At 38.0% G+C, this 24,961-nt stretch overlaps 1 protein-coding gene across 1 annotated transcript in view; it reads right to left on the bottom strand.

Moving 5' to 3' along the window:
• PPP1R3A (protein phosphatase 1 regulatory subunit 3A) overlaps positions 1-19,208 on the bottom strand; it is a 36,225-nt gene extending 17,017 nt beyond the window's left edge. The window contains exon 1 of the mRNA XM_013190802.3: positions 18,383-19,208. Coding sequence (XP_013046256.3) covers positions 18,383-19,176 — 794 coding nt within the window. The 5' untranslated portion in view covers positions 19,177-19,208. The remainder of the gene's footprint in view (positions 1-18,382) is intronic.
• Between the last annotated feature and the right edge of the window lie 5,753 nt (positions 19,209-24,961).

Genomic DNA, 24,961 nt, shown 5'->3' with positions numbered 1-24,961 from the left:
CAGATAAAATTGTACATATATGGTATGGGTGTTGAGTATGTTGTAAACCTGTAGTACTCAGCCAATGAGGAAACAGGGGAGAAATCAGGTGTCGGGTAATAGGAATATAAGGTTATGATAAACTTTTACCATGTGCTCCTGCTTGCAGGACGCCTGCCATTGCAATCATGAATAAAATAGCTTCACAGAAGACCCTGTCTGAAAAAATTATTGAGATTTTTCTCACAAGATGAAGAGAAATATCCTTTGAAGGAGCTTTTCTGCCTCTGGAAAAGACTACAGTGACTGACTTAGGCTGGAACCATATGTTTTAGGTAACAAAAATTAGCTGAAGTGAATCCCACAATGTGACTTCAAATTCAAACCAGAACATAGCTAATGAGTTTTAGCAGCTGGGGCTGTAACATACGATGTGTGACCTGAGCAACCCAATTTTTCTTCTGTTGTGACTAGAGCTGTATTTGTCCTTAACTCTTATTCTGATAGCATATAGAGCCCTGGACCACAAGTTTCTTTTCATAGCTGCAATAAAGGTAATAAATATCAACAATAATACAGCCTTACAGCCTGGATCCACAGCAAAAGATGCACCACTTCAGGACTTCTAACATGACTTGTTTCTAACTAACCTGCTTGTTGCATTGAATTTTATAAAGATTGTAAGTTTGTAGCCCATAATTTGTACACCGCTGTCCTGCCACTGCCTGGCTGAAGGGAAATTCAGTGGAGGAAATTCAATATTTTCTTTATTTTACTTCTAGATCAGAAATATCTATCTTCAGGTAATTATTGTAGTGGGAAATCTGAAATTATCCTAAATTGAGGATGTTAACACTACTGTCTTTGAGGATCACAATGCACATAAAACAATAGCAATTTAACAGCACTTCTTTAATCTCAGAAGTTGTATGAAGATGTTGAGTCTACAGGGTGGTATAATCACAGAACAATCTCAGAAATGTATGTACACCTTAAAGAGAGAAATATTTCCCCAAAGCCCATAAATATTAGCCCCTTTAACAAGCAGTGACAGTTAGATGGGATAAAATCTCTACTACCAAATATTTAATCATTTGACAATAATGCTTTTCAAGAGTGTCCTTTCCCCTTGTTTTTTTATGAAAGATGTTTGTTTAGTTACAGTTTTTTCTCTGTATTTTTCAAAATGCACCTAGCTCACTATAAGAATTCCAAGAGCAGATTTTTTTTTTCTTAATTGTAATAATTCATCTGTTATTTTCTAAGTTAATTATTTCACTGTGGTTTGGGAGGATCTAAATGTACGTACATTGTGTATTGAGAGACACAAAATTTGTGTTCAGTTTTAAAATCTTTATTTTTATTTTTAAGTGAAACCAGATATTCTGATAAAAATTCAGGCTAGATAAAATAATGATATCAGCCAATGCAGTTCCCCTCCAAAATAAATACCTTTGTACCTGTAGAAGCTCAGTTGCTTTTTCTCCTTCAGGTGAATGGAGTACATCTTCATAAAGTATATCAGGAACTTAAGAATTTCTACCAGCTTCAAAAAATACTTATGCTCATATGATTCATTCTTGATGGAACTACCATTCACTTGGACTGAGTGATAAAAAGAAAGCAGGAATGAGAATAGGTTATCACTATAATTTCGCATTTAGAGAGAACAAATGAAAAGATCAGGGACTAGTTAGTAGGACTGAGAGGACTGAAAAGTTGATGGACATTATGAAAAGTTATGGACATGTATGTGGAGTTCAGAAATCTCAAAGTTGCTCTGTTTGCATCCCAAACAGACAAAAATATAAACTTGAACCATAAAGATGATCACCTAAAGATGTGAAGATTAGGTAGAGAATGTATGAGTGAATGGGGGAAAAAAAATAGTTAATAAAAAGCATTGTTTTGACTTCAGAAGGGGTTGGGATACAGTAGGATACATCAAGGCTTTGGAATTGGCCTTTTTGAGTCAAATAGGATTTTTTTTTAGAAGTAAGTTTTGATCAAGATTTCAGATAATCGATGTATAACTCCCCAATCAAAAGACTTCTCTGAAAATTTTCTACCCCACTGCTGCTAATGGGGCAGAACCTCATTCAGAAGAACATGATGATTAGGGTATAATTGATGGGAACACAGACTTAGAAAAATGATATTATTTAATTCAGTCTGGGAGCAGAACTTGTTTAGATATGTTCCAATTAAGAGAAGTAGATAATCCCCAACCCCAAATACTGACAGACCCAAAAGAGGAAAAAACGCAGAAGTTGAAATTCTTTGCTACTCAAATCCATCAGATTGGTACTGATACTATTGTAACAGTATTGGAAGACTAGGAAAAGTATTAGCTATATTAAGGAAAAAGGAGAGAAGTAGTGTCTGGGCAACTACAGGCCCAGGTATCTCCAAAAAGTTTTCACAATAGACTTAGAATAAAACTTAAAAGGAGAGAATAAATACAGATAAATGGCAAATGACATAAAAATGACAGACTCACCTGATAATATCTGTCTTTGATAAGATTACTGTATTTCCCTTGTCTAAAAATCAGTTATCTGATCTATCTGGACTTCATTAAAGCATTTGTTATGCAGCCACATGGGAAATTTATTAATTAAACTGGAGAGGAGGGAGATCAGAGCAGGAGCTCAGAGGTGGGAGAGAGGCTTGATGCCAAGCAGGGCCCTGCAAGACAGGCTGTGCCGAGCTGGCAGACATCACCCTGGAATTCGAGAGGACCAGCCGTGTGATCACTCAGTCATTTTATTACAGACCACGGCACAAAAAGTCAAAGTTAAATTAAATCTGTGGCAGATAGGAAGTTGGGAGACGTCACCAACACAGAGGAGGATTGAAAGAAATGGGTGGCCTGGAGGATAAGAATAATAGATATGGGATGCAATTCAAAATTATAAAGTGCTGGGTTATACATTTAGGGACTAGAAAGAGTTTCTGCTACAAAATGAGAGTTCACAAATCGGAAGAAACAGACGAATAAGAAAAATCTGAGATTGTTTTTGTCAGACAACATTTCCAAGCCAACATTTCCAAGTGTGAGCTGGCTGTAGCAACACAGTGAGCAGGGTTCTGCAGTAATATGTCAGAGAGTAATGTGTCCCAGTAACAAAAGATTTCCAGGAAATGCTCATGTCCCAGCACCAGGCACTGGTAAGAACTCCTTACCAGTTCAAGAATTTCAAGAAAGATTATTTCAGACTGGAACAGGTGCAGAAGAGAACTACAAGAAGACGAGCGGGATGAAAATCATAACCAAGGAGGCAAACAGTATTTCTATTTTTAGTTTAGCAAAATATAGAAAGGAGAGGAGAAATAAATGTCCTCTGTTTAAATAGCAAAGAGGTAAATACTGAGAGGGCAGAAAAGATATTAAGCAGCAAGACTCTGTTAATATATTAATAGAAAGAGTTGCCAAGAACATTTGTTGTGGAAACTTAAAAGATTTGTAAGCATTAGAAAAGCACATCCTGGACCAATTTTTCAGTGCAAGTACCAGATGCAAGCAATTGAGAAGGTCTCGTCAAGGAAACACACTTTTGTGAATAGGCTTGTACAACAGGTTTCCCAGCGGATAAGACTTCATGGTCCCCCAGTCCCAGTCCAGCCCTATATTATACTCTCCTTCGTAGCTATATGCCCTGAGAGTTAGTGCTCATTTCATCATAACAGCAGGTGCTTTGGTCTAGGCTACACAAGGATTGGGCCTATAGCCAGGAGCTACTAATCTCTTCATAATGGGTGGAGTTCTTATAGCTTGTCAAGGTTTTAATTCACACAAATATTTGGCAGAAATTGTGTCTGTATGTTTGTATAACCTGCCACACAGTTTGCATTGTTCTGTGTTATATCCATTTATGTTGTACCTTTACACTTAAATTACAAGATATTTATTTTACAGAATATGAGAGAAAACTAACATTGTCAGAATATAGAGTATGGAAAGATAAAAGGTTACCTGTCAATTTATTTAAATTAATGTAACGAATAATTTTATACCATCTTATATTTAAATGTGGAAATATTTTATTCAGTCTGAAATGTAAGGAGGTATGGTGATGTTAAGATATTTAAAAATATATATTTCTCAAATAATTAGTTAAAAATATATATAAGAGAGAAAAATTGGGGATATTATTTTATTTTAAAATCCAGATAAGATTAGACCATCACAGAATCTTTCATGCTTCTGGATTTTACTTCAAGGCGTACTCAAAATCAAAATGATCCTTCTTCTGAAGCTGAGCTGAAGCTAAAATAAGAGGACTTGGCAAGACTTAAGTGTTAACTATACAGTAATTCTGTTTTAATATCAGGTCTAATTTCTAAACCTAAGAGAAGCCCAATGTACTATCAATATTCAATACAATTGGTCCTTTTGTATCTAGTGCTGAAAATAGCCAGGCTTGCTAAAGAATTATTCCACTGTGATGTAAACAACATATGAGATTCTTGAAAAGAAGTAGTTAAATGTGTTGGTAATATTTTATTGAGAACCAGGAGAGGAATAAGCAAATCCATGCAAGTAAGTGGTTAGGTTTGAGATGTCACTGGAGACCAACAGTGATCCTGCAGAACTGTAATCCCTCAGACCTAAGGAGAAGTGGAAGGATTGAGGAGGGAAGATCTGTTGGTTTGGCTTGGTTTGTGTTGTATTAGAAGCAGAATGAAGTAGAAAATGAAACAGCTACATTTATGTTAAAAACAAAAAAAAAAATCAAACAGCAATAAAAAATATTTTAAAAATTTTATGTGTGCATAGGAAGCATAAAGACTGCAAAATGCTTGAAGGAGTTAGGTTAAAATAGCAGTTCTGAGAAACCAAATAGTTTCTTTACATCAGGATTTTTCACATGTAATTCTGAACATCGGTAGTATCATAGGCAATGTCATTCAAAACCCACAAGCTTATAATAAAAACAAATTTCTAAGGAAGAAGGAATTTTGGAAAGAAGTAGGAAAACTAAGTACGCATGAAGTTCTTAACAGAGCTTTAATATTGTATTAATTCGTTTGTATGACACAGTAGAGTAAAAATCTCTCTCTCTCTCTCTCTCTTTTTTTTTTTTTTTTTTTTTTTTTTTTTTTTTTTTTTTTACTGATATAAACCCTGTAAACTTTTGGCTTACTGGAAAATTACATTGAAAACCTTCCTCTATTACTGGCCTTAAAATACCAGTACAAAACCAAATCATGCAGAGAAGAAAATGCTTTATTTGTAAGTAAAAACATAAGCTTGATTCTGGTCTCATTATGGTGAGACTACCACTGAAGGTACATCCCAGCCACCCTTTGGGATCTAGATGAAAATCATGTCCTGGCCTGTCTGTCTATGTACAACTTGTGAAAGGGTTTTAACATCTACCAAGAATCCCAGTACATGGATCTCTGAAGTGTGCACTTTCGAGTGGTGGGCTCTCCATAATTATTTCAATTCTATTTCCCTCACTGACTATATGAAACGAGTATTTAACGAATAAAGATAAACTCATTCCTTGCCTCCATAAGGCTCAGTCCAAAATTCGCCATAGGGACAAGTCTCCTACTGCTTAAGATTGATGACCATGTTATCAATTGTTGAAGTTATAGTCTTATAATATAACCTCTCGAGGATTTCTTATCACACATGTTTCCAACACCCTATAAATACTAGTCCCAAGCTCTGGTGCTGCCAGAGAATTCACAGCATAGCTCAAGAAGGGGAGGCACCACCTTGGCTTGAAGCCACCTTTGTGCTCCCTGGGGCCTGGCTTCACTGTGCCTGAGCACAAGCGGAGCCTGTCAGATGGCATGGAGATGACAGGGAGGCTGAGGATTACCTTCCCATGCCTGTTGCTACACCAGCGTAAGAGGGTATTTACCTTATTTCTACTCTAGAGAATTTCTATTCCAGGAGGCTGTGCCTGTTGGAGGTCTGCCAAACAGCCTTCCCATAGCACAGTGCTTCACCCGTTATTTCCAGGCACCTGAAAGTCAAGAGGCTACAAAATGCCTGCAGCAGAGCTGTATGCAGCAGGGTATCCTCATGTGCAACAACCTCTCTGTGGTGGAGAGGAGTCCTGAAGTGCTCTGCTTCCCAGGAGCATACCATACCGTGCCTGGTAGCTGCACCTGGCAGTGCTGGCCACATTGGAGCCCGCCAGGCTGGTGGGCAGCAGGACCTGGCCTCATTCTCCAGGTCTGCCTGCAAGTTGTACCTACCCAGGAGTTGAGCTCCCTGCAGATAAACGGAAAGAGTCTTGATAAAGCTAAGGAGAGAAATCATTGTTATTGCAGGAACTGGTGCTTATATCTCGTTTGTTTACCTGCACGTTTTGTCTAAATGAAGGCAGAATATTATTTTTATGAACGGTATGCTCTCATTTGGAATTGACACTAATGAATGCAAGGCCCTTTCCCCCTCTTGTTTGTACCATCAAATTAATTAGCTCTATTGTGACATCAGTATTTTTCTCAAGCAGTTCAAGGCTTGAGCATTTTCCTTTCTTTTTCTAAAGGGCATCTTCAGTGCCCTTTATCTACCATAAGAATCATGCATCACTTGTATTTTTCACAACTAATGCTGTTTATTATAAAAACTGATTGTGATGTGAAGATTGTTATACTGTGTGGCAAATTGCCCAAACAATTACTGTAAATGCATGAGCCATAAACTGTACTGCCAAGGACACTGGTAGGTTAGCTCCTATAAAAGAAACAATTAGAGTCTGAGGTGAAAATAATAGAGATGAGATGACAGTTATTGAAAAGGCAGAACATCCAGTTTAATGTTGTAAATATAGGTTTGTGGATTACACTGATGGTTTTAAAGTGTTCATGGCTTACTGAATGGAATAGAATATTACATACTTTAGAATGGGACTGTAATTATTATTCCTTTTTAATTGTGATGTCTGATGCATTTGCGAGTAGTTGTTGAGAACATCCTCACATTAGACTGATCCTAGTTCTAAATTATCATCCTGCTCCAAGGGTTTTCTTTTTTTTTTCTTTTTTTTTTTTTTTTAACTTTCTTTTACTTTTTTAGCATTTTGTTGTTCAGGGTCTATTCTGAACAAAGTATTTTCTCTTGAGGAACTTAGAGTGCTTAGAGGGTTACAGCAATAATTATTTCAGTTTCAGCCTACACACTTCACTGCTTTAAATCATCATTAGAAGTTTCATCCCTCAGCAACTCCTGCTGAGACTGTCTCAAACTCCTAAAAACCGTTAGATAAGAATAGCTTATCTTTGTAACAATTTGTATATAATGGTATTGATAAGAATTTGCTAGAAATTAAGGGAATACATTTTTCCTGAGGAATCATCTAAATACAGAATAAGACGCTTTTTTTTTTTTTCCTACGATTACTAAAGAATTTCAATCATTCAAACAAGATTTGCATCAAATAAATATTAGGGTGCAGTAAAAAAGATGTGCGCTGTATGAGAAGACACATTGCGATAGACATTGGTAGATGTGAAAAAAATATAAGAAAAGAAACATTACTACCTGAGATAATTAAAGGGTCCTCTGCCTTTTTAAGAGACGACATAGGGATAAAATTCAAATATTGTTCCCTATGGAGAGTGCTAGCCAACTGGACAATTATGATTGACCAAGAAGGCAGAGAACCTGGGCATGCACGATCAAAACTGGACAGAGTGTCTGTCCCTGGTTTGCGAGGAGAGGACAAAGTGAGCAGCAGAACAAAGACAGCAAACAGCAAAAGGCAGTCAGTGTCAACACTGCAGCATATATGATCTCTGAAGTACCAAATCCATTAGTAGGGGAAAAAAAAATCAGTTAAAGTGGCTCTGAAAGAAAGTTGCAAGAAACTAAGTGCTCAGCTGTACCACCTTTCAGGGAAATGTTCTAAGTAATTTTAAGGCTTTTACTTATAAGGCTTTACTTAAGAAGGGCTGTTCTTAGTGGTTGTGCTCAAGTTAGGAGCATCACAGCCATGTCATATAGTGATCAAATGATACTGAAGCTCGGCTAACACCATTTCTTATTTCTGGTCTTTTAGTTTACACTCCTAACACACATCTGAATTTCTACTTATACGACTACTCCACTTGAAAATATGGCTGATTCCTACCTAAGAGTTTTCAGCTTCAGATGATTCCACGTTGTAGAGATGCTGTGTGTGCCAGAACCACAAAGTTTCTGTTTCATGTCAGTGCAATGTGCATGTGCCACCTGTGGCAGTACCATTGCTTTTTATTTGTGTTTACATTTTTTAAGAAGGTATTTGAAAAACACAAACACAACAGGAAAATAATTTAAACAATGTGGAAAACAATTGTTTAAATTACATTGTTAGATTCTAAATAATTGAGACCACACAGAAAGAGTTACAGAAATTAAAGCAAAAACTGGAAAAAAAAATTATCAACAGATATAAATGAATGGCCATGTGAACATTAAGTAGAAAATACTGAATAGTTTTTAAAAAATATTATGCTGTTACAAGTGATCCTATTAGAATGAAGCTGTATGTAAAATCAGAACCTTTATTACAAATCTAGGCAGCATTGATTTTCTTATATGACCTTCAACTACCAGAAATGTTAGAGAAGGCTCCATCTAGTCCTTAGTAAATAGGTGTCACCAAACAAATGGGACTGACACTAATTAGCTCCCTTGTTGATAGTCAGGACACAGAGGATAGAAGCATGGAGACAGTGACCCGCTCATCGTTAGAGTGGTAGGTGAGGATATTTGCACACTGGCACAGCAATGGAGGTCTGCACCGAAGCTACCATTTTGAAACTATGCTGTGAACAGAAGACTGCGTTATCAGGAGAATCAGTTTAGCAACATTCACAAGCAGTTTGCACAAAAATAGAGTCTAAAAGAACCTCTCTTTAAGCGTTTGAAATCTGAGAAAGAGAATATTAACTTGTGGTATTCCCCTACCTGGAAAATACAGGAAATACCTGTTAGTTTGGGTCATCTCATGACCCAGAAAAGGGCTGAAACCAGAAAAGAGCAAAAGGTGGGCCTGCGAAAGGACAAATAAAAGACTGTCAGTAGCTTCTAAACAAGGAGAAATTGGAAAGGAAGTTTGGAAAGTGGAGTGGAAAAAGATGCTAAGAATAAGCAGTATATAGTATGATGATTAATAGTATCGAGGGGAACAATTGATCAAGAGAGCAGCTGTGAGGGAATTTGAGTGTTTTTTTCTGAAAAGATAATTCCCAGAAGGGTTCAGGCAATGTTTGTAATAAACCTATTTTTATTAAGATTATTGGATTGGTGCTATCCAGGGGATTATATTTTCCAATTACTAATATTTTCATTTTTCAGTCCTAGTTTATGATTGAAGCAGGGACATAGGTGGCACAGAACAAAATGCATTGGCCTGGTTTGGGATGAGAATAATCACTGCCTCAAAGCAAACAGAGTCCCAAGAAATTAGTCTTTATTTTCTAGCTCATTAAAAAAGACCTTGAGTTTTAATGCCAAAACATTCATACATTTATTTATTTTTTTTAATACAGATGCATATCTGTCCTTTTGAAGATTTTAGTGCCTGTGTGTCTGAAAAGGGAGCACAATCCAATTTGGTGCCAGGTTCTAACCTTTAACATAGCCTTGTCTATCCCCAAATCTCATTATTATAGATATAAAGAACACACACACGCACACACACAGAAAAAAAAAAAAAGAAAAAAAAAGTCTCAAATCAATCTGAAACTATGAACTATGAACTAAGTAACTATGAAAAGGCAGACTGCAACTTTTGTCAGGCTTTCTTATAGCCCGTCATGACTGTGGTACCTTGTTATGATATCTACATAAAAATGTTGAAAAGAAAACAGGTCAGAAGTCTTGTTACACCACTGTTTTGTACATGGAAGTGTCAGAAATCTGCTTAAGTCCCTTGACAGATTGGGCTAGCTACTTCAGCAACAAGGAAGTTTTTTAGGGAAAGATTCCCTTGGAAAAAGCTAGAAGATCTATCAACAACTCCATTGTCAATTAGGGGTGCAACATCTTACTGCTGGGGTGCCTATCTCCAGGAATCAAGTTTCCTAAGCAATAAGCTCAGTCTGAGGTCAGAGGAGAACTTTCTCTGGTTGCTATTTTGTCTGGAAGGGACATGGTAAAATATCAAAATGATGTTGTAGAAAGGAGTTGGGGGTGGAGGGCTTTTGTTTTTCTCTTGCTTTTTTCTCCCATTGTTTTAAAAGACGTAGGAGAGAAAAGCAAGTACCATCAACAGGTCTTGCAATTCCTCCAAGCTGGACATATTTTGGGTAGATCTGAGAAGAAAAAGTCCTTAGGCTGTGTGGCACCTGGTCTTTCCTTGGAACTTAGCTGGAGGAAAAAAAAAAAAAAAAAAAAAAAAAAGGAACAGTCCTCTACCAGCATGTCAGGGGACAGTCATTTCCTAGAGGCTGACTGCAGTATGCTGAGGCACGTACACAGGAAGATGACAGATGCCTTAGAGATAGACGGATGGCAGTCAGGTGAGACTAAAGCACAGATACCAGAAGAACAGAATGGGTGACCACAAAAATCCCTAGGCAGTCATTCTCAAGAGAGGACAAATCTAGTCTAAAATTTGGAAGGCACTTCTAAACTCAGTAAATATCTTAACATCTGAAATTTCCAGGTGTTATCACCATGAGAAGAGACATTTATAACTTTTTCCCCATACACTACCTTACTCTTACATAGCAAGAAGGTCACTGTGATAAATATCAATATTTCTCACTTGGTTTGTCAATGTTCAAAATGGTTGCACCTATGTTTAAGCAATTTGAACACTGTGAATAACATCTGACTATGTAAATGAATATTTCTATGAAGAAAATCTAACCTAAAAAATAACCTCAGGGATACTGGTGCAAATTTACTGAAGTAACTGGGGAGAGAGAAAGACTGACAAACTCCACAACTATCACAACATGAAAGGCTTGAACATCTTACACTACTAGAAGCCATAAATGTTATTGTAGGAACAACTACTATGTGTCAATTAAAAATTTAAAGGCAAGTTCACTTGGTGCACCCAAGTGCCAGATAAGAAAAAAACTGCCAGCTTTACCTAGCTCACATGGACTCTTCACAGTAGCACTACATTCAATTGCATATTTCAGTGCTCTTCAGTGCTCTTTAGGGCTGTTATTAGTAACCAGCAGTAATAAATCTTTGGGTTTAGTGTCAGAGTATCAGCTGGCTCTACAGATCAGGAGAAGGAGACTGGAGAGACAGCCAGAAAACCAAGCCCCCCATTATGCCTTGGCATATCAACTAATATTTTTGTGTGTGTCACTGAAGGCCTAGGGATCAAATAGCCACTTCTAACATATTCCCTCAGTGTTTAAAAGGTCTTAGCTCTTCCTTTGCCCTGAGGTAGGGACTGTATTTAGCTTGAAAAGTATTTGTTTGGACATATTTTTCTATTTTATGTAACTGAGAAAATAAACCATCAACAGTTTATGTTAAAAATATGATAGACGATCGGTTCTCTGGAGTTACACTGTCATTGAGTCAATTGCTTCAATTTTCAGAGCTGCAGAGCTATGGCTGGATCATAGCTTAAAGTTCCTAATCAGAATAAACAGCTCAGATGACACAGGTAGTGAATGCATTGATTAAAAATGCCTCTAGTGCTCTCAGTTAACGTCTCACTGACTTTAAATATCTTTTCAGGACTAACATTTAGCCAAGTCAAGATGAATGTAATAGAACATTTTTTTCTAAATGAACATTTAGAAACTGCAATAACTGGACAGTGGACAGGAGACAGAATATTGAAATATTCCTTACCAGCTCGGGTCAACTTGCTAAACAGGTATCTAACTAAACAGAAGAGTCATTAAACAATAGAATACAGGAGCAATGTATTTCTATTTGTCCAAAGGTATGTCACGAGTATGGTTAGCAAGTGTCTATTTGATATGTGTATGCCATTCTCATCCATAAATTCCACCTGTTTTTTTGGCATTTCTGTGATAGCTTTCAAAGCCTTATGCCATTAGCTTAGATATCCATCCTTAGGGTCTTTAAGATATTTCATATTTAAAATATTAAGTGTGTCTGGATTTTGAAATATTGTGATTAGATAAATAGAAAAAAGACAAATTAAACCACTGAGTGTAGTACCTGTCCAAGTAGGATTGTTCCCTGCAGAATATTTTAAGTGGTTTATCTTAGCTTATTTTAATTGACTTTGGAGACTAAGGCTATAGCAATTTCCTCAGAAGATAATTCTACCGTCACTATTAAGAAACACTTCCTAACATTCAGCCTTAGTTCCACAGCTTGTTTTTACCCCACTTGTCTGAAAATTATATTTTAGACCACCTTAAATTGTCTCCCCAATAATCACACTCTTGAAGTACCTGGAGAAGTGTTATTTTGATGCCTACCTACTTCTACAACTGGCAAAGACTGGCATTGACCAGGAGGCAGGAGAAGGGCTGGGAATACCAGGTTAGAGTCAGCAGCAGAGGAGTGCTGCTTTTAGCTGGCTCCCTGTGAATGGATAGCTTCTCTAGCAGCTGCTCTGCTGGTAAAAACAGTGACTGCAGTCACTTGCTAATAATAGTAATAAACTTTAGTCAAATCCCATATCTGTATGCTGATCAAGGTGTAACTTGTGACTTGAGATGCCAGAAACAACCTTGAGATTAAATAGTAGTACACAAAGAAGATGTATATTTTAACACCTTTTCAGCTCTCCTTTTCCCTTTCTGATTATGATGTGAAATAATCAAAAGAACAAGGATTAAAAGGGAATATAATTTAAATGTCGTATTTTAGATGAACCGGCTGGGAATAATACAGTTTTTCCTCCTAGCAAAGTATATGCAAAACTAAACATCTTCCTCAGAAGTCCTCGTTTTTTAAATGGTTTGTGGGAAAGACCAAGAGGAGGTGATGCAGAACTGCATTTATCAGCACAACTAGGCTCAGGTTTGCCATCCACCTGTGGAAGACTGAGCACACTGCAGTCCTGCCAGAACATAACACAGAATCACAGAACAACTGAAGTTGGAAGGGACCTCTGGAGGTCATCTGGTCCAACACTCCTTCTCAGTCAGGGCCACCTAGAGCAGGTTGCCCAGAACAGCTTGTGAAGATCTCCAAGGGTAGAGACTCCGCAACCTCTCTGGACAACCTGTGCAGTGCTCAGTGACCCACAGAGGAAAGAAGCTCTTCCTGATGCTCAAAGGGAACATTCTGTGTTCCAGTTTGTGCCCATTGCCTCTTGTTCTTTCACTGGGCACTACTGAAAAGAGCCTGGCTCCATTCTCTTTGCTTTCTACTTTCAGGTAATTGTACACACAGATATGATCCCCCTGAGCCACCTCTTCTTCAGGATGAACCAGCCTTTCCCAGCCCCTCCCAGCCTTTCCTTATTGGGAGAAATGCTCCAAGCCCTTTATCATCTTCATAGACCTTCTTTGGTCTCTCCGTTATGTTCATGTCATTCTTGTACTGGGGAGCCCAGAACTGGACACAGGTGTGGCCTCACTAGGGCTGAGTAAAGAGAAGGAACACCTCCCTCAACCTGTTGGCAATACTTTGCTTAACACAGCCCAGAATATCATTGGCCTTCTTTGTGGCAAGGGGACATTTTTGGTTCACGTGTCTTCAGCAACGTACTTACTTTGCCTTCCATCAGAAAGTGGATGAGACTGGAGCTGAAGACAGGAGAGTACTCATGCACAGAAGAAATTCACTGACAGTTGCATTAAGATTATTCAGTATTTATGCTGATGAAAATTGGCATTGGTGACCCACAGACCAGATTTTTTTTAATCTCTTCCTTCTCATCACACATTTTACATAGAGCAGCTCTTGTATGAGACATCACCTATTTTGTGTTCTTTTTTAGAGACATCATGGAGGGAAATAAATTGATGTACTGCCATTCAGAGAAAAGAACGTCCAGCAATTACCAGAAAAACACAGGATCAACATCATTTCAGAGTGATACATTTGTGGGCTTAGAGAGTTAAGAGTGGGATAACTAACAGTTATGACAAACATATTAGCTTCCCTTTCCTTGTCAGAGGACAGGAGTCCAAATACATTTTAGCCTTTTGAGAAACATTTCTCATTCTTATCAGCCATTTTCCTCTTGTTGCTGTTCCAATTGCTCTCTTGACAGATGGCAAATCAGGACCAAGCACAGAAATAAGGTACAGCCTCACCAGTGACTGGCCACAGGGGGGGGAAAGGTTTGCAGGTCGTTATCACTGCGCCGTGCACCATGATCTACGGGATTTTGCCTCATGCAACACACAACCAGTCCCTGTCTCATCAGACCGATGCAGGTGCCTGGGGTCCACAACAAAATCACGTGGTCCAAACCTGAGGACCAGGAGAAATTTGTGTTCAGAATCATTATCCATGTCCCAAAATCAAAAGCCAAACAAAAAGAGGAAAAACTGGAGCTGATACAATTCAATTACATTTTTCTTGATGTTTAGATGTTTGTATATATGATGGAAATGAGGACTGTTTTCTGACATGAGCTCTCTTTTTTTTCTTTCTTATTTTTTTCTTTTTTTTTTTTCTTTTTTCCAGTGGCAACCTTCACATTTTTAGGAGTCATTTTTTCCCCAAAAATATGAGTATGTACAAGTTAAATGCACACTTTCAGATAGACTTAAAGTAATTAATTCAGACACTATTGTTTCAAATTATACTTTGTTCCTATGAATCTTCAAGTTTTTCGAAAAACAATAAAAATTGTTAAAATTTATATTGGAGAGAATTTTTGCATGGAAAAATACAGTTGGAAGCGAATATTTTATGAAAGTTTGGGAGAAGACTATTTTTTCTTGTCTAGGCATAGAAGCAAAAGCATGTAAAACATGGAATGAATAGGCATGTGGTTTTGATCATCCGAATCCAGATAGTTTTCAACATTAATTATTCCATGCAGCTTTGCCTTTTGCTACCATATTTTTCAGGTGTGATTTTTGAGGGTTGAGTCCATTTTGATTTTATTTTTTAATAATGATGTCGGTAGCCATCTCATTGGCCTTATTCACACAACTTTGTCCTGGTTCATATTCTTAAGGGTAACATGATACAGTCATATTGTGTTTCCTCAGTAACTTCCTCTGAAAGTGCATATTATTACTTTCACTTAACTAACGCAAATAATCCTCGCTAATGACATTTAATGAGCCACACAAGTATGCCCTAGAGTGGATCAGACTATCTGCTTAAAAAACATAATTCTTTAACAGTCTTATTTTTTAACTGGAAAGGTAAATTGCACATTTTAAGAGAAAGTATAAATATCTTAGAGCCAAGATTTAAAAAATAAAATGATAACAGTTTTCTGAATTTGAACTAGGGGCTTAAATAAGTGCCCTTTTTAAATATCATTATATTTAGGTTGCTATAAAGAAATCATCAATTTAAGATGTCCAGTTTGTGGACATAGATAACAATATTACTTACCTGTGTGATCCATAGGTAAAATTGTTACTAATTCTCTGTATATCTGTTTGCATTTCTGCAGCTTCTAGGACAACCTAGTTATGGTCCAGGACCCCACTTTGCTAAATACTCTGTATACATACAGCACGGCACATATATGTAGAGTTTATAATTTATATGTAGAGTTTATAATTTGAGCATAAAACAAGAGGAGAAAGAGAGAAAAAGAAGGGGGGGTGCTTGTCAAGGAGAGCAGGGAAACAGACGGCACTGTTCAACATGATATGAAGTAGTCACAGCACATCATCAGCCTCACTTTGCCAATTTTGGGGGGTTTGTTTTTCTTGAGATTTTTTATAGACATCAAAGCAAAAGAGTTTTAATGAGGGTCTGAAGGAGAATAATGAGGTACTTTTGCAGATGTCTGCAGGGTGTTCCTCCTCACTCAAAGGGGCAACATGTACAAAGACACTTTGAAAAACAAGTGAGCAATGGAGGTTGGCATCTTAGTTCTTTTGAAACGAAAGGCCCTGATGGTGACCTCATTTACACTGGTGAAAGCTGTAACTCCTGTGAAGTCAATGAAGTCCCTGTAGCATAAAATTGGTCCTGGATTACAATCTGCCAGCACTGTCTTTCAGCAGCCATAGAGACCACTGAAACGGTATTCCAGAAATACTTGTAGCACATTTTTTTCACTTAATGTAAGGACTCTTTACATCCTTCTGCCACTAAAAAGTGTCTTGAAAGTGCATGTAGGTAACTGTTTGCCAAAAATGTGTAACAGATCTTAATGTAAACAAGAACCTGATCACTTTGTTTTTAATGTCAGAAATTATGTGTGTACATGTGTATACATGAACAAATATGTATGTGTGTGCATACATATGTATGCTTACATATGTATATATATATACACATTTATATGTGCACACAGACACACACACATATACATATATGCATTCTGGTACGTACTGATATGGAGGGATACAACTTCACATCTCCGATAAGGGACAAGGTAATTTGGTGTTAGGAAGTAGACATGTTATCTTCCTTCCACTTTCTAATATATGTTTGTGGCTGAGGTATCTATAATATATTCAGCATATACATGCAAAAGAGCATTCCCCAGATTAAATGTTTCTACAATTTATACCAGCACCAGATATATCACTGCAGGGTTTTCAGGGAATTAAACTATTTTTTGTCACTTAACCTCAACTGCCCAATTGTATCTAAATTTGCAGGTCAGTCCCAAACACAGCTGGAAGCCCAGGGCTCCCTAAATTAAGACTCAGCTCTCCGTGTCCATCTCCTCCATGCAGGCTACCTGAACTCAGCCTGAAATCACACTGCCTGCATATGCCTGTGCTATCTGATATCAAGGCCCTTCTACAGAATACCTCAGGCTATCTTATTTACCCAGAATGAGTCATGTGACACTTCTTGAAGGACAGATACAACGTACAGAACCAGGCACAAATGTCAGGATCTGACCACACAGCAGACAAATGCGTTGAACCCTCTGCTCTTACGTACAAGAACATTCCCTGTGGAAGCACCAGTGAGCTGACTCAGGGCTGGCCCTAGAGATGCTTGCCAGGAGAGCTCTCTGGACTGTCTATGAACTGGACCTTGGGTTATCCCTGGGGACTGCTCTTACACCATGTTGGTGGTGCAGGCACTAAGTTGTATTTCACACATCCCCTCACAGGACTCATGCACTTAGAGCTGCCAGAGGTTCTCAGCACAGTGAGCCTGGGCTACAGGAGGAGACAGAACAGAGAGGCTCTGCTAGGGGAAGCCTTGGAGGATTCCCTTCTCTTTCAGCTCCAGCCACTGCCACAGGTTTGTTCCTGCTTCTCCACCAGTTCTGTTCAGTGGAAGAGTGCAGGCAGTTAAAACCTGGGAAATCAAACAACACCATCTTACTTGGCAAGAAAACAGGAAGTTTCTTGGAAACTTTCTTTTCTTGGAAGAAAACAGTTCAGAGATCTAAGTATTGCAGAGGATGCTGCAGGTAAAATATAGATTTGGTTCTGCAGAATTTCTATGGATTTAGAGGAATTTTACTAAACAAAAACCTGAGAATTAGATTTACATGGGCAACATTGTTTTACTTACAGAAACAAGGGGAGTTAAAAACAGAGTAGGAAGCTAAAAGTTACTGTTCCTGCGTTTCTCTCTTCATATAGGGTTAAGCTATAAGTTAACTACTGCCACTTTATAATCAACAGAATACTTGCCTACATTTAATCAGAACAATGTATATTGAATACATTTTATTGTTTTTATTATGATACCAATTCTGCCTTATAAATCGTTACTCATTTCACCGGTTGTGAAACAAAACATCAACCAATGGCAGGGAGAAGGATTTGTTACTCTAAGATGCACCTTGCAGAACAGCCCAGCCAATTGCAGAAAAGTTTGTACCAGCTATTCTAATTGCAACAGGACCCTTCCCTGAGTTACCAGCTTCCTGACCCACTGTTGCCATTTCTGTTTTAGTAGCTGCACATAGAGAATGAAATATGAAATATGAAATAAATTATGTGAAAATCCAGGATTTTTTTATCTTTTTAATTCTTGTTGACTTACCAAGGAACTGAATGTGAAGTGCTTTAAGCGTACAGCTACTTCAGTCTAGAGCAAAGTAGGCTCACCAGACCACTGATGTCAGCTCAGTTTATATGCTACAGAGATCAAAATCAGTACACAGCACATAATTTGTAGACCCTCACATTACTTTTCATATGAGTGGCATGCATGCCATATATTAAAACTACGATGTTTGATTCCAACCGTCTGCAGAAAACTACTGTCTGATATATGCAAGAGCTTTATTGAAAACAAGTTTTGGTCTGATTTATTATTTAAACAACAACAACAACAGTCAACATGGGAATATTGGCTTCAGCAAGTTAGAAAGTTAGAATTAGCCAGCTATTTTGTAAGTTAACAAAAGGGAAGATGTAACCTCACCTGCTTGGTGTTGTCTTTAAGCAGCCTTTAAGATGTCTATCAGTAGCTTCTCTGTGTGGTTTATTATCCAGCTTGGACACATTTTCTTTCTTGTGACAAATCAGAGTGTAGTTTTTGTCATCGTTGTTTGCCCAGAAAGTACCAATTGATGTCTCATATCGTATACAGAACTCCACTTTGGCTCCATCTCTCTGATAAGGAGGCACTAAAGAAATCTTAAAGCAGAATTGGTCAGTTTCACTGCCACAAGAATTAGGCATGAATTCTGCTAGGATATCGTAATAACTGACCCAGTCATCCAGTGTCATTCGAACATATACCTGCTTTTCAAAAGATACATTGAGGACTCTTATAATACCGTTCATACAGGTAATCCCAGGCAGGAACACAATTGACTCCAGCAGTACTTTCTGCTCTCGCACTTTTTGCAAAAGTTCTTCTTGGGAAGCAGGTAACGTAAACAGCTGAGATAAAAAAAATTCCTCCTGAGGGAACACTTCATCTTCTAAGTCATTATTTTGTGCTGTATTTGGAACTTCCCATGTATCAAACTCTTTAACAGACACAAGATCAAACCCAAATGCATCAGCAAACGAAACTTTTCTTGCAATGGTGGTGGGGGTATCTGCCTCCTCTTCCTCTGAAGAAGCAGAATTCCGCCTTCGGGGAAGTGGAGAGAAACGATGTTTAATGTCAGGTTTAACATCTTCATCTTCAGAAGAGAAATCATTCACAGTAGGGACTTCTAATAAGTTAGCCTTGCTAACCCTACTAGGTCCTTCAAAAGACTCCATTGGGCTCTCTGATATAAACTGAAAGAGAACTGTACAACTAGTAACAGCTGATATTTGAGACACTGTGATTTAAAACAAGGATTAATGTTACAGTTGACATTGCAAAAGGGAGTCAGACCTATTAATAGATGCTGTGGTGTGTTAGCTATGTTCTTCTGTCCTCCATCTGATAGTATTAGGTGTTATAATTTCAATTATACATTTCAAATATTGCATTCCCTATTTTTATATGGCTCTGTGTGCTATGAAGAAAAATAATACTTAAAATCTAACTGCACAAACAGCTATCTTTAGGTGATTGATCATCTTATGCTGCACGATAAATTGATCATGTTCCACAAATAAGGAGCTATTAATCTCTGATTAGTATGTATCAGGCAAATAGTTTCTATATTTTCAATTATTCCTGTATATGTTTTCAAGGCCTCCTTTTTTACAATGTTTAAAGGCATATAAGTACAATGCCACATCCTTCCTTGACCTCCAACCATGCTAAATCAGTGGGCCAGATCCTAGGACTATATCAGATATTTCTAGCTAAGGATTAGACATCAAAACTTAAATGAACCAGGAATGCTATAAAACATTGAAGTGAGTACACTGGAGATGAACTTGTAATACACCATTGTAAATATGACTGAATTTGCGACTAATTATATTATGAAATTATCTAGTGCTAGACTGCATATAGCATCATCCAGCCAAATGGAGAGAAAAGCACGTCACAAAATTAACTTGTGCAGCCAACCCTGAAATGCAAACCCTGTGCACAACAGCTATAAACAGGAGGAAGAAACACACTTCACTGTTTAAACGGTTTTCAACCTTTGTACAGGGTACCTTCCCACGATATTAAATGAAACTCTCAATCAACTTAATCAGTTAACATTTAGCTTCTACTTTTATGGCATACCATGCATGGAAAAATGCAGTGTTTGTGGGACAAAGATCATGAAATCAAAATGACACATTTTTGCTTCATATTACTTAATCTGTTTTCCTTGAGTTTCTCTCAAAGGGCAAACCTACACTATAATCTAATGGTGTAGTACAAGCTAATAAATATGACAGGGCTTGCTTTGAATTAACCGATTCAGAGACTGACAGCATTAGTGGCATCATCATGGATCTTGGAACAGGCCAGAAACCTAACTCATCATTTGCACTTTCAAATGGCTCAGGTCTTGCTGGCTGTCTTGAATCCTTTCTCCTGTTGTTATAGGTAATTTTAATCCTACACCATGAGAGCATCTCCAGCTCTTTCTAATGCTCCTCCACCTTAATCTCTGGACAGCTGTTCCACAAGACACAAAGGAGAGAGTCACAAAATAGCTTTCTATAAACTAAATAACTCCTACCACAGCCTGTAAATTTCTGGAATATTATTGATATTGAACCAGCACTGTACAATGCTGTATTTTTCAACAAGGGCTAACAGTGAAAGCATTGAAGACTTATTTTTTAAAGACAGATGGTAGTGCTATCCAGCCATGTATTCATGAGGGCCTAAGAAGGGAGTGAGATCTCCAGAGCTCCTTTCATGAAAGAGTCCAGACTTTCACTCACTGAAATCCCAGAAGCATCACTTCTACATGCTCCTGTGTACTGCCTTGCACATAGCTGCACAGCTGACTTGATGTATGCATATTTTGCCTTTGCACCATGCAAATAAGGTGCATTTTGGAAAATGAGGCTTCTTGCTCTAATGGCAACTCTATTTCTTAAGTCAATGTAATCTAAGAAAATACTACCGTGTAATTATGCAAACAAGGAGAACTTATTTATTACTCCTAATAGATACACCTGTTTCTGTTTCAAGAACACCAAGCTGAGTGGTCCAGCTGATGTGACAGAAGAAAGTGATGCCATCCAAAGGGACTTGGACAAGCTTGAGAAGTGGGCCCACATGAACCTAATGAGGTTCAACAGGTCGAAGTCTAAGGTGTTGCACCTAGGTCAGGGCAGTCCCAGGCAGGAGTACAAACTGGGAGAAGAACTCATTGAGAGCAGCCCTGCAGAGAAGGACTTGGGGGTTCTGGTGGACACAAAGGTTGACATGAGCTGTCAGTGTGCACTTGCAGCCCAGAAGGACAACTGCATCCTGGGCTGCGTCAACAGAGGTATGGCCAGCAGGGCAAGGGAGGTGATTGTGCCCCTCTGCTCTGCCCTAGTGAGGCCCCACTTGGAGTGCTGCTTCCAGGTCTGGGGCCCCCAGCACAAGAATGATGTGGGGCTGTTAGATCCTGTCCAGAGGAGGGCCACAAAGACGATCAGAGGCTGGAGCACCCGTCCTGTGAAGACAGGCAGAGAGGGCTGGGGTTGCTCAGCCTGAAGAAGAGAAGGCTCTGTAGAGACTTCATTGCAGCCTTTCAGTACTTAAAGGGGGCTTATAAAATAGAAGAGTGACTTTTTACACAGGCAAATAGTGATATGAAAAGGTGAACAGTTTTAAACTAAAAGAGGGGAGATTTAGATTAGATTTTAGGAGGAAATTCTTCACTCAGAGGGTGGTGAGGCACTAGAACACGTTGCCCAGAGAAATCGTGGATGTCCTATCCACAAGCCTCATCTTCTTCAGTGCAGAGGGATGGAGATTTATGCCTCTTCCTCCACCTGATCTAGCATATGCCTGGACAGTTTGTGCTGTGTTAGACTTTTTATGAGGGTTTCAACCAGTCTTATGAGGAGCGGCTGAGGGAGCTGGGCTTGTTCAGCCTGGAGAAGAGGAGGCTCAGGGGCGACCTTATCGCTCTCTACAGTTACCTTAAAGGAGGCTGTAGAGAGGTGGGGGTTGGTCTGTTCTCCTACGTGCCTGGTGACAGGACGAGGGGGAATGGGCGAAAGTTGCGACAGGGGAGTTTTAGGTTGGATGTTAGGAAGTACTTCTTTACCGAAAGGGTTATTAAGCATTGGAATGGGCTGCCCAGGGAGGTGGTGGAGTCACCATCCCTGGAGGTCTTTAAAAGACGTTTAGATGTAGAGCTTAGGGATATGGTTTAGTGGAGTACTTAGTGTTAGGTCGGAGGTTGGACTCGATGATCTTGAGGTCTCTTCCAACCTAGAAATCTGTGATACTGTAACCACATACAGGTTGCATGGTTTCAACCAGGTACACAAAAGCAAGTATAATTACACATATAGGAATTGCATTAACATGCTGAAAATAATTGTAATGAAAAATAATATCTTTTTTGTTCTCTGCATCTTACAATACAGTGCCCAAAAACCCCTTAATCAGACAACAGAGTATTTCCTTTCATACTATACTACCAATAGGTAAATTCAAAATGTCTTCATGGGGTAACTTCCCTAATCACTTCTTTTTTAAAGCCTCATCTTCCTTACTGTTTTTCTACACACCAAATTTAAATGTTGAATCAAAACAAGTGTTTTCCAGGTGTTGTTAAATACTGTTTAAGTAACAATGGAAATAGCAAATAGAATAGAGTAAGAATCTGTAGAAAATAACATGGCTTAATATTAAATACTTAAACAGGGGTAACTTCTTTAGTTAACAGCATAGTAAATGTTATAGGGGAGAACATCACAGAGGCAGCAGGCTTGGGACTTAATTAAACAAACAGCAGAGCACAGAAAGCAATAGCCAAATAGACCTTTAATTAAAAAATAGTTGCTCTGGCCTATGTTTTTGGCATGTCTATTATTAGCACTGGCCAGCTGATCTTTCTTGGCCTTTTCTGGAAGGAGAGAGAATATACCTTTCTGTGTCAACTGAAAAACAATTATGTCTTAAGCATCAGCTAAAGATGAGCAGCAAAAAATCTGGTTCCACTTGGCTTCCTAACAGTGTATTCCCTAGTGCCCTAGGAAACTGCGCTTCTTCAGCTGAGAGTATGAGATGTTCTTACTTCTCTTCTATTAAATAAATCTATTAGGTTGAGACATAAAAACATTTTCTCCTTGCAGAGAACACTATTCCAGCTGACTGTTGAATGGTCAAAAGTGCTGAACAAGAGGTAGAAGAGGTAGAAGAAGAAAAGAAAGATTTAAAAGGTTATATCCTTTAGGTTAAAAAAAAAAAAAAAAAAAAGGACAACAAAAAAACATTGCTGGCATATTGTGAGAGGCATTTTGAAACAGCAATTCATTCTCAAAGTATGTAGAACTAAGGAAGAAAGAACATCTCATTTAAGAAAGGTATTCTGTCTAAATTCCACAATTGAAGCTAAATATCAGTAATAAAGGCTGCGTGAGGACAAATGCTGCCCTCAATTGTTTTCTGATCTTTGCTATGGATTGTATGGACTGTCAGAATATTTTTACAAAACTTTGTCCTATGACTTTGAACTGACTGCAGCTGGTATCAACTTTATTAATTTGTGGCCCAGAGAAGAAACCAGCTCACTCTTAAAAATTTGTGATATTTTCACAGTGTCAAGTGGAAAAATTGCAGTCTTTTTAAGAATATAAATATATATATATATTTATGAAGAATATTAGTACTATTTTAAGGGGATAGCCTCCATTCATACAATTACAGCTAAATCCCTGACAAAACTCTTGTTAACCTAGACTGATGACACAGAACAAAACACCGACAGAGGAAAAGACAATCAAGACAAACTTTGCACAGTGAAAATTCAGAACAGATTATATTACTGTAACAGAATTTCCAGATACACTGGTTTCCAGGTTCATCTTTTCAAGAACGTTTAATTTATGACAAATCATAATGAAAAGCAATTTGATAAAGCAATTTGATATTTTTATATTGTTTTTCAGGAAATCTCAGATTTCTAAGAATGCAATGTTTTATTAACATTGTAAAGAATGCAGTAACAAAAATGGTGCTTTAATAAGGTATGTGTCAATATTTGAAGAAGAATCTGCTTCCCCAGGTTGGAGAAAGTCTGTATAGGAAGAGTAGACAGTATGTTTTCTCTGTCTTTGATTCTTCTTTTCAGATAAAACTGGATATTGAGCAAGTGAGGGTAGTTCTCACCCTAATGTCAAAGCTTTGCAGACATTTCAGGCAGTGACAAGACTCCCACAAAGGATAAGGATAAAACAGGGAATTTGCCTTACATTTTGTGTAAGAAACCTTGATTTTGGGAAAGAGAGAGATTTTCACCCTTTCACTTTTAAAGGGAGAACTCAGAGGAAAACAAAAATAATTCCAGAAATAACATGGAGAAAGGAGAAACAAACAATATGCCCAGAAGTATGGGATGAATATTTTCTTTGCAGGCATATACGAAAAAATAAAATAAAATTTTTACATTGGAGATCAGGGCTTTCAGCCCCTCAAAATGTCTCTCTTTTGTTCACCTTTTTATCTTTCATTCCCTATAGAATTGTTCTTTCCTTACATTATCTACTTAAAGGACTGTTCATCTGTTCGTGTACGGAGCCCTTTCCTACATATTTTTTCTTCTTGCTTAGGATTGAGTTCAACTTCTGTGCTTTTGATTTTTGAGTCTTTACTGCACTTGAATTCCTGAACACTTCAGTCTGGCTCCCTTTAATAACCTCAGTTTCCTCAGTTTCTGAAAGCTTGTCTTTAGATCTGAAAACCTTAATAAGATAGTTTTGCTTATTCTTGATGTAATTAGAGTATTTGTAGGCCCTCAATGTCTGGTCTCCATGTCTAATCCTTCTCTAAAATTCTCTCCATTTACAAAGTGGGTACTAAATTAGCAGAACATGTGTTTGATTTTGTGCTTCTTTGTTAGAAATGTAGGGGAAGCAATATGTAGTCCTTGTCACAGTGAGGCATTTGTTCTTCAGCCTGCAACTGTTCCATAAAGACCCATATCTCAGCAGA

Source organism: Anser cygnoides, chromosome 1 (assembly GCF_040182565.1).
Source record: "Anser cygnoides isolate HZ-2024a breed goose chromosome 1, Taihu_goose_T2T_genome, whole genome shotgun sequence".
Classification (NCBI taxonomy): Eukaryota; Metazoa; Chordata; class Aves; order Anseriformes; family Anatidae; genus Anser; species Anser cygnoides.
Note: the sequence above shows the minus strand (reverse complement) of the source record. Positions and strands in the feature narration are given on the sequence as shown.